A 12,958-nucleotide genomic window follows, 5' to 3' on the forward strand; every position below is an offset into this window, starting at 1 on the left:
TGAAACTCCGAATAGGTGCACTGGAATCAGACAACCGAGCACTTAAGGGTAATTATCTATTGGCCAATACTCTAGTAGCATATGCTTGAAAAATGGTCCTTCTCACTATTCTGGCTCGATCTTCTGGTGTATACAGATAATTGTAGGAGGAATTAGGGAATGAAATAAGACAAGCCAGGGTCACTTTGGAGGAGAATGAGAAAAAGGGAGGTAGATAGGTAGAAAGCTTATGGCAGTTCTGTCCATCTCCTTTATTTCTCCCCCTAAAGACCAAGAACTTTTACTTATCTTGACTGGCTGAATAAGTGCTCAGTTGTCTGCTTCAAGCACATCTTTTTGGAGTTTCAGCCCTCTACATAGGCCAGTGCTGTATCAGAGATAAGAGGACAAGAAAGAGAAAAACTTCCCTGAGTAAAGCTAGAATCATTATTTTAGAGGTAGAAGGGATATTAAATGTCATCTAGCCTAACAACCTCATGTTGCAGGTGAAGGAACTAACATCCTAGGGAGATTATGTTTTATCCAAGGTCAAAAGTACCAGATAGTAGAATTAGGATTTTAATTTAGGTTCTCTGATTCCAAATTCAGGAATAAAGAAGACTGTCTTCTCTGTGCAGAATAGTATGCTAGAACGTAGGGAGAATATTTTCAAATATTTCAAATAGGAAAAAATTATGGCTCATTGACCTCAAGGAGTTTATAGACCAGTAAGATGACACTAATAAAGTTCACTGTAATATATAGATTTGAAACATTTTGTTAAAATGATGGACTTTAAAACATCCATCGAATTTGCTGGTGTTACATCTACAACACAAAGCTATAAGCTAATGAGTGGCAGACATATACTCCTGGGCATAAGAAGCCACACTGCAGGTACAGACCTAGAAAGAACAGCAGAGAAAACTAGCACATTATCAGAAAATTATGGTTTTATAGCACTTGTTATGCATATTCTCTAAGTATTCTTCATTGGTAATTTGGTTATCTATGTAGGAGATTATACTCCTATGTGTTTGAAGGAACTTTTTCATCACATAGTAATAGTATTGTTGTCCTATTGAATGGATATAAATCCACTGGATGCTCTGAATTTCCTAGTTTTCTGATGACCCATGTGAGAAGTGTACTTTCTATATCATGCACATCATCAACCATAATAACCCCTCCTCCATCCATCCATCCATTGATACATCAACTAAGTAGGGAAATGTAAAGGTTTTGCTTAAAGCAAAGAGAGAATACCAACCATTTGAATCCTTGCTTTTATTTAATCATGGAAGCAGAAAATGAAATCATATGTAGGAATAAATGAAAAAAATACATAAACTGCACTCACCCTAAAAATGCCAGGGTATATTTGATAGTTTGCTTATTTCTACTTGAAGACCTTGTTCCAACTAAAGAAAAACTAAATGAGAAATCATGCTACTACTTCAGATTAGCTTAATTCAGTTGTGTGGGAGAAAAGCAGGGAAGCTCATTTTCCCTCCACACTCATACAAGTGTTTTTTTTTTTTTTTTGTTATTTATTTATATTTATTCTTTAGTTATTTATTATATGTATATGTATATATATATTTATATATATATATATATAAATATATATATATATAAAGTTGTTTATATATTTATTTTTGTTATTGATAAGGATGTGTACCACAGCAGTTGGATGACTATATTGCCTGAATAATTGATTTAATGTTTTCATATACTGCTTCATAGCAAGCTACTTCAATAAGCATATGATCAGTACTCTTTAGTAAAACATGCAATTTTTATATTCTAGGGCCTTCTTGAAGAAATATTTTATCTCCCTCAAGTTTTTACTAATGGTCTTGATGCCAAGTTATTTATAGCACACACACCATATTTAAAATTTAAACTTGTTAGGCAATTCCTAAGCATTTCCTTGTCAGGTTTATTAGCTACAAAATCTCTTTTCTATGTATAATGTGTTCTCTAAAACAGTGTAAAACATGATGCTGCTTTGTGGAATTGTAAAGTAATTAGAATTATAAAGAACACAAAGAAGTTCAGTTAGGCTCCTTAGAAAGTGGTCTGGAACTTTAAGACAAACCTTAAAACTTTTATTAACTACTGTTTTAGGATCATCATCAGCAACACAAAAATAAGACTCTTAATGATCACTTCAAAAATAATCTGGCTAATGAGATGTTTTCAAATTTCATCCCAGAAATGATATATTAGAACTGTTCATTATTCTGAGAAACAAGGTCCTCTTACTTTGGTCACTAGGCAGATGTATTGAAGGACTAGATTAAGTGATAAATCTTGTTTTAAAAAGACATATTACATATTACTTTTTCTTAAAAACTACATTTCGTCTTCAGTATTTTTCTTTGTTCCAAATAAAAATGTCCCATAAAAGCAAGGCCATTCCAGCAACTTTGCTCTAGTTCAGTCCTTTAAAAAACACAGTATTCATGTCTATTTTCTACATGATGATGTCAAATTCAAATGGAAATGGGTCCACTACTCAGAGGCTCTAAGTTTGACATCTCTTTTTATTTACATTGCTGAAGATGCAAGAAAAAAAATTTTTTTCCCTAATGGAAAAGTACACTGGGCTTGGTGCTCTGGATTTTACTTTCAACTATCTATTAGTAATTGTGTGACCTTAGACCACTCTTCTCTCTGAATTTGTTTTCTGTTAAATGGAGATGACACTTATATTACCTAACTCATATGGGGGCCAATGCATACAAAATGCTCCATAAAAGATAAAATTTTGCATAATGATATTATGAAAGTTATAAGTTTCTTCACTGGGTTATACCAGGAATACATGTGTCTACATATATAAGGAAGATTTTCTGAGAAAAAGACAAAGATCCACTTAATATTGGATCACTTCACAATGACTTTTAAAAAAAAAGCAAAATACTAAGATATTAAGTTACAGATCTTAATTTTAAAGGTCAGAGCACTGATGAAATGTTTTCTTTTGTTAAAACAATGCATTTTGGTTTTTTATATCACTATCTTCTCCAGTAAAATCCCTGAATAATGGTTTGTATTAGGACAACAAAAGTCAAATCAAAAACTATTCTACATATTAACCTGACCAAGAGAAGATTAACATTTTGTTTTAAGAGAAAGGAAATTCATATTGATGAATAGTGGAAATCTTAAGCAAACACTATTTACCACAAAAAGCTGCTAGATATAATTCTTAAGAAATCAACTGACTCCTACAAACTATCTAGATTCAATTAATCCAGATCAAAATTAAATTGTTTCAGCGCCAATCTAATTTGCTTCAATTTACTGAGCTCTTATCTGTTGAGAAATCAAAGTTCTTTTACAGGTGAAAATAATGCCAATGAAACATTTCATCACTTTCTTATAGTGACTGTGAATTGAACCAAATCTCTCATACACTGTTGGCTTGGTCCTCCTTTAAGTGATAACACTCAAATACAGAAAAACGAGGGTAAAATCTTTGGTAAAATAGGGTTTTTTTTTTTTTTTCCTATTTTCCAAAAAGTTGTGACAGTTTTCCCAATGTGCCTAAATAATAGGTGGCAGCTAAAAAAAGCTATTGTGATTGTAGGTAACATGAAGAGGGCAAATGTTCAGAATGAAGTCATAGTTACTTTATGCTGCCATGACTAGATATGTAGATTATGATGCTGTCCTAACGTACCTACTTAGTAATGTTCTTACTTAAGTAGCATTTAGCTTCTTTTCTCACATAAAGGGTCTGGGGATGATGACGCTGGTGAAAACTTAGGGTAGGACATGATGCATCATCTGTTTAGAAGTTGTCCTTTGAAGCACATGAGATTTTCCCATATAATTTGCAGTTGAAATTTGTTATATGTGGTTCCTTTCTCCATCAAAAATGTCAATTTTTTAAGAACAGGAACTATTTTTGTTTTCAGTATCCTTAGCTCTTTACACATAAGTACTTATGGTCCCTTGCAGGGATTCCATAGGGCAAGAGAGAGTAAGACTTGAATCAGGAGGACTTAAGGGTTCAAATGTGCTTCAGATCCTTACAAGCTATGAGATCCTGGGCAAGTCACAAACTCTCAGTCTCAATTCCTTATGAAAAATAGTAATAGTACCTACCTCACACGACTGTTGTGAGAATGAAGTGAGATTCTATATTAAAGCATTTTATAGATGTCAGTTATTATTATTAGGTTTTATCTAGAGCATAACTACAATCAATCAAAAGAAGTTTTTATTTTTTTTTTTGGCTGAGGTAATTGGGGTTAAATGACTTGCCCAGGTTCACACAGCTAGGAAGTATTAAGTGTCTGAGTTCAAATTTGAACTCGGGTCTCCTGATTTCAAGGCTGGTACTCTATCCACTGCACCAGCTAGCTGCTCCTAAAAGAAGTTATTGAGAGCCAAATTTAGGCTTGATGTAAGGGATGACTTCCTAACAATTAATGCTATTGAAAAGGACTACGTTGAGAGGGAGTAAGACTTGATTTAATAGGTCTCTCAAGTGTAGGCTGAATAACCACTTGTCAAAGATGTAGAGAGATTTTTTTATAGGGTGAGGTACAGTCTCTGAGGTCATTTCCAATTTCAACTGGCTATATAACATAAGAATCCTATTGGCATGGTTGTTTTTAAATATATGCTTTATTGATAGTTTTTACATTGCTGTCACTTCTCAATAATCCCTCCCCTGCCCCAAATTACCACTCCCATTGTAACAAATAAGCATAGTTAAACAAAACAAAATGACACATCAGCCATATCTGACAATACAGGTCTTACTTTGTACATAGGGTTTATAACATCCTTGGAGGAGGTATGTTTCACAGGCAGTATTCTGCATTGCACTGATCAGACTTCCAGTGTCTGCTGAAGTTGTTTTCCTTTATATTACTATAGTCATTAATCAAAGTTTTCTTTTCCTTCTGCTAACTTCATTCTGTATCAGTTCAAGAAAGTCATTCCAAGTTGGTTGTGCAATTTCTTATGACGACATAATATTTCATTACATTTATATAAGAAAATTTGTCAGCCATTCCCCAATTTGTGGGTACCCAGATTGATTTGATTATTTTTGCTCCCACAAAAACTATAGCTATACCATTATTTATGCATCTGGGATCTTTTCTTTTTGCTTTTTACTTCCTTGGACTGTATCAAAATAATGATTACTGGGTCAAAAATTATGCAGAGTATAGTGAGATTTTTTCTATCCCAGTTCCAAATTGTTTTCCAGAATGACTTGTTGGACCGATTCACAACTACAGTACCATTACTTTAGGGTGCTTTTCCCCACATAATCTTTTTAGCATTACTATTGTTATCTTTGTTAAATGGCAAGATAAGAAGTTTCAGAAAAGTTTTAATCAATGTTCTCATTATTAGTAATCTGAAGCATTCTTTCAAATGGCTGCTGATGTTTATATTTATTTTTTTTGGAAACTGCTTGTTCATAACTCTTGAGCACACAGCTATTGGGTTATAGCTTTCAAACTTTACATATTTGCACCAATTCCTTTCATTTCTTGTGCATCCGACATTTATCAAGAACATCTCATGCTAAATTTTTTCACATTAAGATTCTGATATGTAACTTTTATACTTCTCCAGATTTCAGGAGCATATAATATAGAGACAAAAGCTGAAAAAGGTCACAAATAGTACAAGGAAGAAAAATGACAAGGACTAGAGAAAACATGGTTCTACATGAAACTAGGAATTATTCCTTGACACATAACAGGATGGTTTTATTTTCAAGAAACAATGATACAGAGGGAATTAGTGGAGGCCTCTCCAGCCCCACATATGCTCTATTCCCTAGGTATCTGGCAATATATTCCTGACATTCATTTCAGCCCTTACTAGTATAATACAGAATGAGTGATTTTGTCAGTGTGAATGCACCTTCCACTGACAAATTTCAAAACTCATCCATAACTTAATGGGTGGTCCCATAAGTTGCTACAAGGCAAAAAGAAAAAAAAAGAAAAAAAAAAAAGAAATATGCATTACCTGATGGTCAGTCTACTGGCAACGAGCTTTTTAGAACTCGACTAGGCTGATGCTCAGGCAACAGATCAAGAGTATGCTATCTAGCTCATACTTGAAGACTTCAAAACTTGGTAGAACCTGCCAGAGGCTGTGTTCTGAACAGTATAACCATATTAAAAACTCAGGACCACCTCTAATTAATGAGGAGGCATTACATTAGAACTTAAGTAGAAGATAACCTAGACAATACACACAATTTGTTAAGGTGAAAACAAATATAACTTAAGAATCTGGTAGTATTAGATAAACTTATGCTTCAACATCATAAATGTTAGGGATAGGATAATTCCAATTTCTATAATTTTATTCAATTCAATTCAATTTAATTCAATTTAGATACAAAGAATTGAATAGAGATCAGGTGTCTTTTCCTGTCCTTGGAGAGTGATCACATGCCACTCATTCATCATCTGTATAATAAAGTGACTGGACTATATGATCTTTAAGGCCCTTCCAGTTCAAACAACCTATGATGAATTCAATTCAATACTGTTATAAAAAAATAACCCACTTCCACCCCCTCCCACAATATAGAAGGCACTTTGCTATATATTTTCTTCAAAGATTTTTGTAATATGAAAAGTATAAAGACAAATATGCAGAATTAAGGGCCAAATTTTAAAAAGTTTGTTGCATTTTCTACTGGGTTATAACTTTGCACTTTTGAAAGTGCAAATCAAGAAAAATGGGATCTTTATTTTGTAAATAGGGACTTGGAATAATCCTTTTTAGGGGAGTCTATAAATAAATTCCCCTTTATTAGATAGTAATAAAGTTAACTTAAAAAACATTATTTTCACTTTATCATTTTCATCAATTAAACTATTAACTTAGTTTTTACTACCTCTTTTTTCCTACCAAACTTTCAAAGAATGTATGGACTATGACTCAAATGTCTATTCCAATGACAATGGAACATACAAGATATCTTTTCCCCCTTTCTTTTTAAGTCTATTATTAGAGTCTTCTTTTTACAGAAGACAAAGTGCTTAGAGAAAAATGGTTTCTGTGTCCAGCAGATGTTTTCAAAAGTAAAGTTGACTGGCATACTGAAGATCAAATATCTGGTTCAGGGACTTAATTCTTCACGTTTCACTTGTATGTATGGTGTCACTACCTGAGACAGAGAGACACAAGTTATATTTACTTACTGGATTCTCTACAAGCATGTGAGAATATTATATATGCAATTTCAAAATATTCTTCAAAATGGAGAGAAATAAAATATTTTCTAATTAAAAGACAATTAAAACAGATAAAAAGGCCTTTAGGACAATAGTTTGACTTTGTATTTTGTCCTGATAGGCATACTTCATTCACTATCTGAATAACACAAGGTTTTATCTCCATTGGCCATAGTCTTAGTTATTAAGCAACTAAATATGCCACTTCCTCCATGCCCTCCTTTATTTCCTTACTTCATCAGTCTCATCTGGTTCTTTCTCTTGATGTTCTCTTTCCCATCTCATTTCTTTTAACTCTTGTCTGTATTTCCGTTCAATGAACCGCTTCTGATGAGCCATCTGAGGAAAATTATCTGATACAAGGAGAAATATTTCACATTTAACAAAAGACAGCCACTAGTGCAAAGAATACCTCAACTTACTTTCTCCCCCCACTTATTGTAAGCAAAGAAGAAAAAAAGTTACTTTGTTATTTTCTCTCATTCATTCAGCACTCAAAAAAATTGGAAGTTTTGGATTTTCCAACCACAATTTCAAGATAATTTACATTTGCCATGAACTTGTGAGTATGAAAATCATCAAAGCAAATAGATATGAATAGACACAATTTGGGAATTTTCCCTCTCACAAACTTTAAAATCACTTTTCTAAGTAACAAGTGCTTCACAAGGAAAATCAAAGGCCACACTGAAGTGGGACTACACACAGGATATTGTGAAAGACAGTTTACACTAAAATCCCTGAAAAAATAAATGGCTTACATCATTTGTGTTATTTGTGGGGAGTTTTTGAAAAGAAAACAGCAGAAAAACTATTAGGCTAGTTAAGCCTGAGAACAAAAGTTCATATTAACTAGTCACATAACAAAAAAGTGACAATGGTAGTCAAGAAAATTTCATCTTTAATTTTAGGAAAAAAAGATATAGGAATGGAGTCCATTTCCCTGAATACTACAGTATAGAGCTCTACTTTGGTAACTGTCCAGTCTGCCTGAATACCTCTCCAAGAAGGGGGAACCAACCACACTTCAAATCACTTTGGCACAACTCTGATTTTTTAGAAAGTTTTACTGGACATTAAGGCTAAATGGGTCTTTTTTGCAACTTCCACCCCTTGTTTCTGATTATGCTTTGGGGTCAAACACAATAAATATAATCCTTACTCTAAATGATAACCTTTTAAATACTTGAAGACAGTTAACTCCCTGAGGGAGAGTTGTCATCTAGAGTTTTCTCTTTTCCAAGCTAAACTTTTCTAGTTCTTCAATTGACTTTCATATGATACTGACTCAAGGTCATTCATTATCTGAGTACCCTCCTCCAGATACTTTCCAGCTTATTTAGCTTTTTAAACTCTGGTGCCAAGAATTGAACACAATATTCCAGATGAAATTTGACGAAAAATACAATACAGTGGAACTTTCACTAACCTATTCCTGAAAGCTATATTCTCTTCACATATACCAAGCATTTATTACCTTTTTGATTGTTCTGTCATATTGCTAAAACATGTCTTTATTAAAGTCACTGATTAAAAATATTAAACAGTAAAGGGCCAAGAATACATCCCCATGGACCCTCCTGGAATAAGGACATTGAACCATTATCAACTCCTTTGTGGATCTAGTTCTTTAAGCTATTTTGAATTCCAGTATCCGGAGAAATATCTTTCCATTTTCTTCCCATGTACTGTAAGAGGTGTTCTGTTAAAAGGATCCAATTATCTATAAGTCATGTGTGTCTCTTTTAGATCACAGGAAATATTTCCATGCTTGAGGACCTGTGATTGGGTACTTAGAGTTTCTAACTCTACTTCCTGCTTCATTTAGTCTCAGTATCTACAACTAATGAATTTGGGTTGCAATTTTATATTCTGAAAACAGAACTAGTACAAGAAATACTTTTAATACTTTATTTAGGCTAAGCAAATAGCTTCAAATAGAAGCTTAAATGAACTGGGGCTATAATTTATCAATTCAATTTCAAAATAGGAAATTACAATATTTAATTAGAGGGAAGTAGGTGGCTCAAGGGATAGAGAATTAGTTCTGGAGTCAGGAAGACCTCAGATCAAATCTGATCTTGGACACTTATTGGTTGTGTGACCCTGGGGAAGTCATTTAACCTCTTTGCCTTTATTCACTGGAGAAAAAAAATGGAGAACCACTACAATAACTTTGCCAAGAAAATCCTATGAATTGCACTGTGGTGTTATGCTCCACAAAGTCATGAAGAGTCAGATATAACTGGACAATAACAAATATTTAGAGGAAGAGATCGTTACATATCAAAGGATCAACTCCTATTTTTATTGTGATACAAGGAAAACATACCATTCTGTAGTCTCACAAATGCTTTTTGGAAGAGTAATTAAATCAAATTTTATCTTCCTCTTATCCCATCTCAGGACAAACTGATTCAGCTAATAGTTCTACAATATTAGGATTCTTAAGGCATATATAAGTAAGAATCAGAGAATATACACCAGTTGATAACTATGGTATACAGAACAAAACAAAATTTTACAAAATAATATTGAGAGAAATTCAGAATATGCTTTTAAAAAGCATGCTAGTAATTACTTTAAGCCCATATGTGTACTATATATTTCAATACAAACAGTTATGAAGAAAAAAGACTATACAATATTACTATCTGTTGTTTTGATCTCTGCTTTCCCCTTTATAAAACATTAAGCACATTATGAATTTATAACACAATAGATATGGGGATCACCTTACATTTTTCAAGTGCATCCATTGCAGCTCCCATTTCTGCTTGTTGAATACTATTGAAAAAGAAAGAAAAAACTGAAGTAACTATCTAAAAATTAAACAATATTTTCCAGATCTGTATACCTATAAAAGAACAACAATGGCTTTTATAGGTAGCTTTTGGAATTAGTTATATATAGAAGATATGAATTTATAATAATATAGGATCAAGTTGCTGGAGCTGGAAGGGACCCGAAACCCTAATCCAAGGTTACAATATTTACTAAAATATCTGTCATTAATTTGCATATTACCATTGTGATTTAAAACTCTCTTCTGATTTAATGAACTACTGTAGGAAAGTGAGAATAAGTCCAGTTTCACTCTCACCCTTACCTCCCCTCCCCCCCATTTTCATTCTCAAGATTTTCTTTTCTACTTCCCAGCTGTTACCCACGGCCAATTTATTTACTAATTAAAATATCAAAATTGGGCTTCTTGGAGATGGAAAGGAGATTGGAGTTCATCTCATTTATCTAATTACATTTTATAACTGACACACAGAAACGTAAAGTATTATCTGACTGGGATCAAAAACCAGATAGTGGAAAACTGAAGCTAGAATTTAGGTTATCTAAATCCAAGTTAGTGCTCCTGGCCTATACCACACAACCTCTAAAATTGTTAACTTGGGGCTTCTCAAATAAACAGAAAAAAGTTTTTTATTATCCCTACCTTGGGCCTTTACCACAGCCTATTCTTTCCCCTTTGAAATAAACAGCCACAGTGTAAGTTCTTGCATGAGATGGTCCCACGGTCTGAAGAGTCCTGAGAAAGAGAGATATGACGTTTTTAGTAGTCTCCTCCCAACTTGAAATTTCATAGTACTCCAAGAGTAAACAACTACCTAGCACCTGGGTGGAGTAGGCAGCAATAAGAGTGCTGGTGGAGGAGTAAGGGTTAAAAGTATTTGTGGGGCAATAAATGAACAAACATTCAAAGTTTTTAATATTAAATAGAAAAATTGTTTCAATTTTTTTCTGAAATTAGATTTTAGAAAATATCTCTCTTAACCATCTGAAATACAAGATATATAGGAAATAAATATATAAAATCAAAAGCCTACCTCTAGGTTTTAAATGGTCAAAGAGTATGAACAAATAGTACTCAAAGGAAGAGTTACAAACTATTAAGAAACATAAAAAAGATCATTACAAATCATTAATATAAAAGAAATAGAAATCAAGACAACTATTAGGTTTTACCTAAAACCCAGAATTCTGGCAATGATGATAAAGAATGATCGATGTTGGAAGGACTAGGGAGGAAAAAAGACCTCTGTTGATGGAATTATATGGTTCCAATGTTCCTGAAAAGCAATCTGGAATTATACTAAGAAAATACTGAAAAAAGAAAAAATTATACTAAGAAAATTATGAAATGGCCATATCTTTTGCCCACAGATCCCAAAGACAGGCATATACTATAAGAAGGTCAAAGACAGAAAGAAAATTCATATGTATCTACATACACACACACAAATATATATCACAAACATAATCATTCATAGCCAACACTTTTTGTGGTATCAAAAAACTGGAAACAAAATAAATAGCTATTCACTGGGGAATGGATGGTTAAACTGTAGTACATGAAGATAATGGAATATTATCACAGAATGAATGACAATATATATGAAATAATCCTAGATGAAGTAGTCATAACCAAGAAAAGAATACATATAATGCATTCTTTTACAAAATGTACAAAAATGGAAATGGAAATTACAAAATGAAACTGAATGCAGTGTAATTATAATAGGCAAGGTTAGCCATAAAAAAGACAGGAGAAAATCTGCTTTCTCCTGCTTTACAGAGGTGGAAGGACTAATGCTGAGGAAGATGACAGATTGTCAGACTGGTTGTTTTTTTACTGGTTAGTTTTATTGAATTTCTTTTTTGCTCAACTCTGGTTTTGCTGTTGTTTTTTAAAAGTTTTTTTTTTTTTTTTTGGGGGGGGAGGGTTGTTTGTTTTTTGTTTTTTTGGTTTAAGAGAGATGGCTCAAAGAAACTGGAAATTGAATGCCCATCAGTTGGGGAATGACTGAATAAGTTATAGCATTTGAATGTTATTTTTCTATAAAGAAACAATGAGTAGACTGACTTCAGAAAAGTCTAGAAAGAACTGATGCTGAGCGAAGTGAGAATCAAGAGAACGTTGTACATGGTAACAATAAGATTATGTGGTGATCAACTGTGACAGACTTGCCTCTTTTCAACAATGAGATGATTCGCGGCAATTCCAATAAACTTGAGATCTAAAGAACCATCTGCATTTAGAGAGGGAAGTATGGGGACTGAATGTGGAGCAAAGCATAGTATTTTCACCTTTTTGTTTTTGTTATTCGTTTGCTTGTTTTTTTTTCCCTTTCTCATCTTTTCAGCCTTTTGATATGATTTTCTTTACACAGCACAATGAATACGTAAGAACTGCACATGTTTAACTTATACTGAATTGCTTGCTGTCTTGAGGAGGGAGGAAGAGAGAAAAGAGGGAGAAAAATTTGGAACAGAAGGTTTTGCAAAATGAATATTGAAAACTATCTTTGCATGTATTAGAGAAAATAAAATACTATTTAAAAAAAAAGATGGCTCACTAGGTACAAGAAGTAAGAGAGAGATATTCAGAAATGAAGTTGATAGAAAAATAAAATATCAATAAAAATTAGCAAAACCAAGATATTTTTAAAAAGTAAAGTTAAAGAAAATAAGTAGGCACCTAAAGAAATAAAATGAGGATTAAAGCAAAATAGAAAAAAAGAAATTGTAGATCAGAGGATGACAGATTTAGTTAGAGCCAGAAGAGTGGCCATTATAGATCAACAGGGTCATTATACATGAGGAAAATGAAGCTCAGAAAAATTAGATGATTTAACAAGCTTGCATAAACAATTAAATGACATAAGCAGGATCTAGTTTCTATTTTTGAGCTTTGTCTGTTAGCATTACATTTTCAACAAAAAATTAATTTT

General features: G+C 32.9%; 1 protein-coding gene across 12 annotated transcripts in view; it reads right to left on the minus strand.

The window, feature by feature from the left end:
• Positions 1 to 4,604: 4,604 nt before the first annotated feature.
• The window catches only part of DROSHA (drosha ribonuclease III), a 109,796-nt gene continuing 101,442 nt past the window's right edge, over positions 4,605 to 12,958 (minus strand). For 10 of the 12 annotated variants that reach the window (XR_004230910.1, XM_031946148.1, XM_031946149.1 and 7 more), the window contains 4 exons: positions 10,663 to 10,755; positions 9,955 to 10,001; positions 7,449 to 7,567; positions 4,605 to 7,147 (listed from right to left, as the gene is read on the minus strand). Coding sequence is in view for 11 of the 12 variants with exons in the window: in XM_031946148.1 (XP_031802008.1) it covers positions 7,100 to 7,147; positions 7,449 to 7,567; positions 9,955 to 10,001; positions 10,663 to 10,755 (307 nt within the window). In the remaining variant the exon portion in view is untranslated. Of the gene's footprint in view, positions 7,148 to 7,176; positions 7,568 to 9,954; positions 10,002 to 10,662; positions 10,756 to 12,958 lie in introns of those variants that run through there. The other 2 variants (XM_031946150.1, XM_031946151.1) reach the window with 2 other exon arrangements.

This window comes from Sarcophilus harrisii, chromosome 1 (genome assembly GCF_902635505.1).
Source record: "Sarcophilus harrisii chromosome 1, mSarHar1.11, whole genome shotgun sequence".
NCBI lineage: Eukaryota > Metazoa > Chordata > Mammalia > Dasyuromorphia > Dasyuridae > Sarcophilus > Sarcophilus harrisii.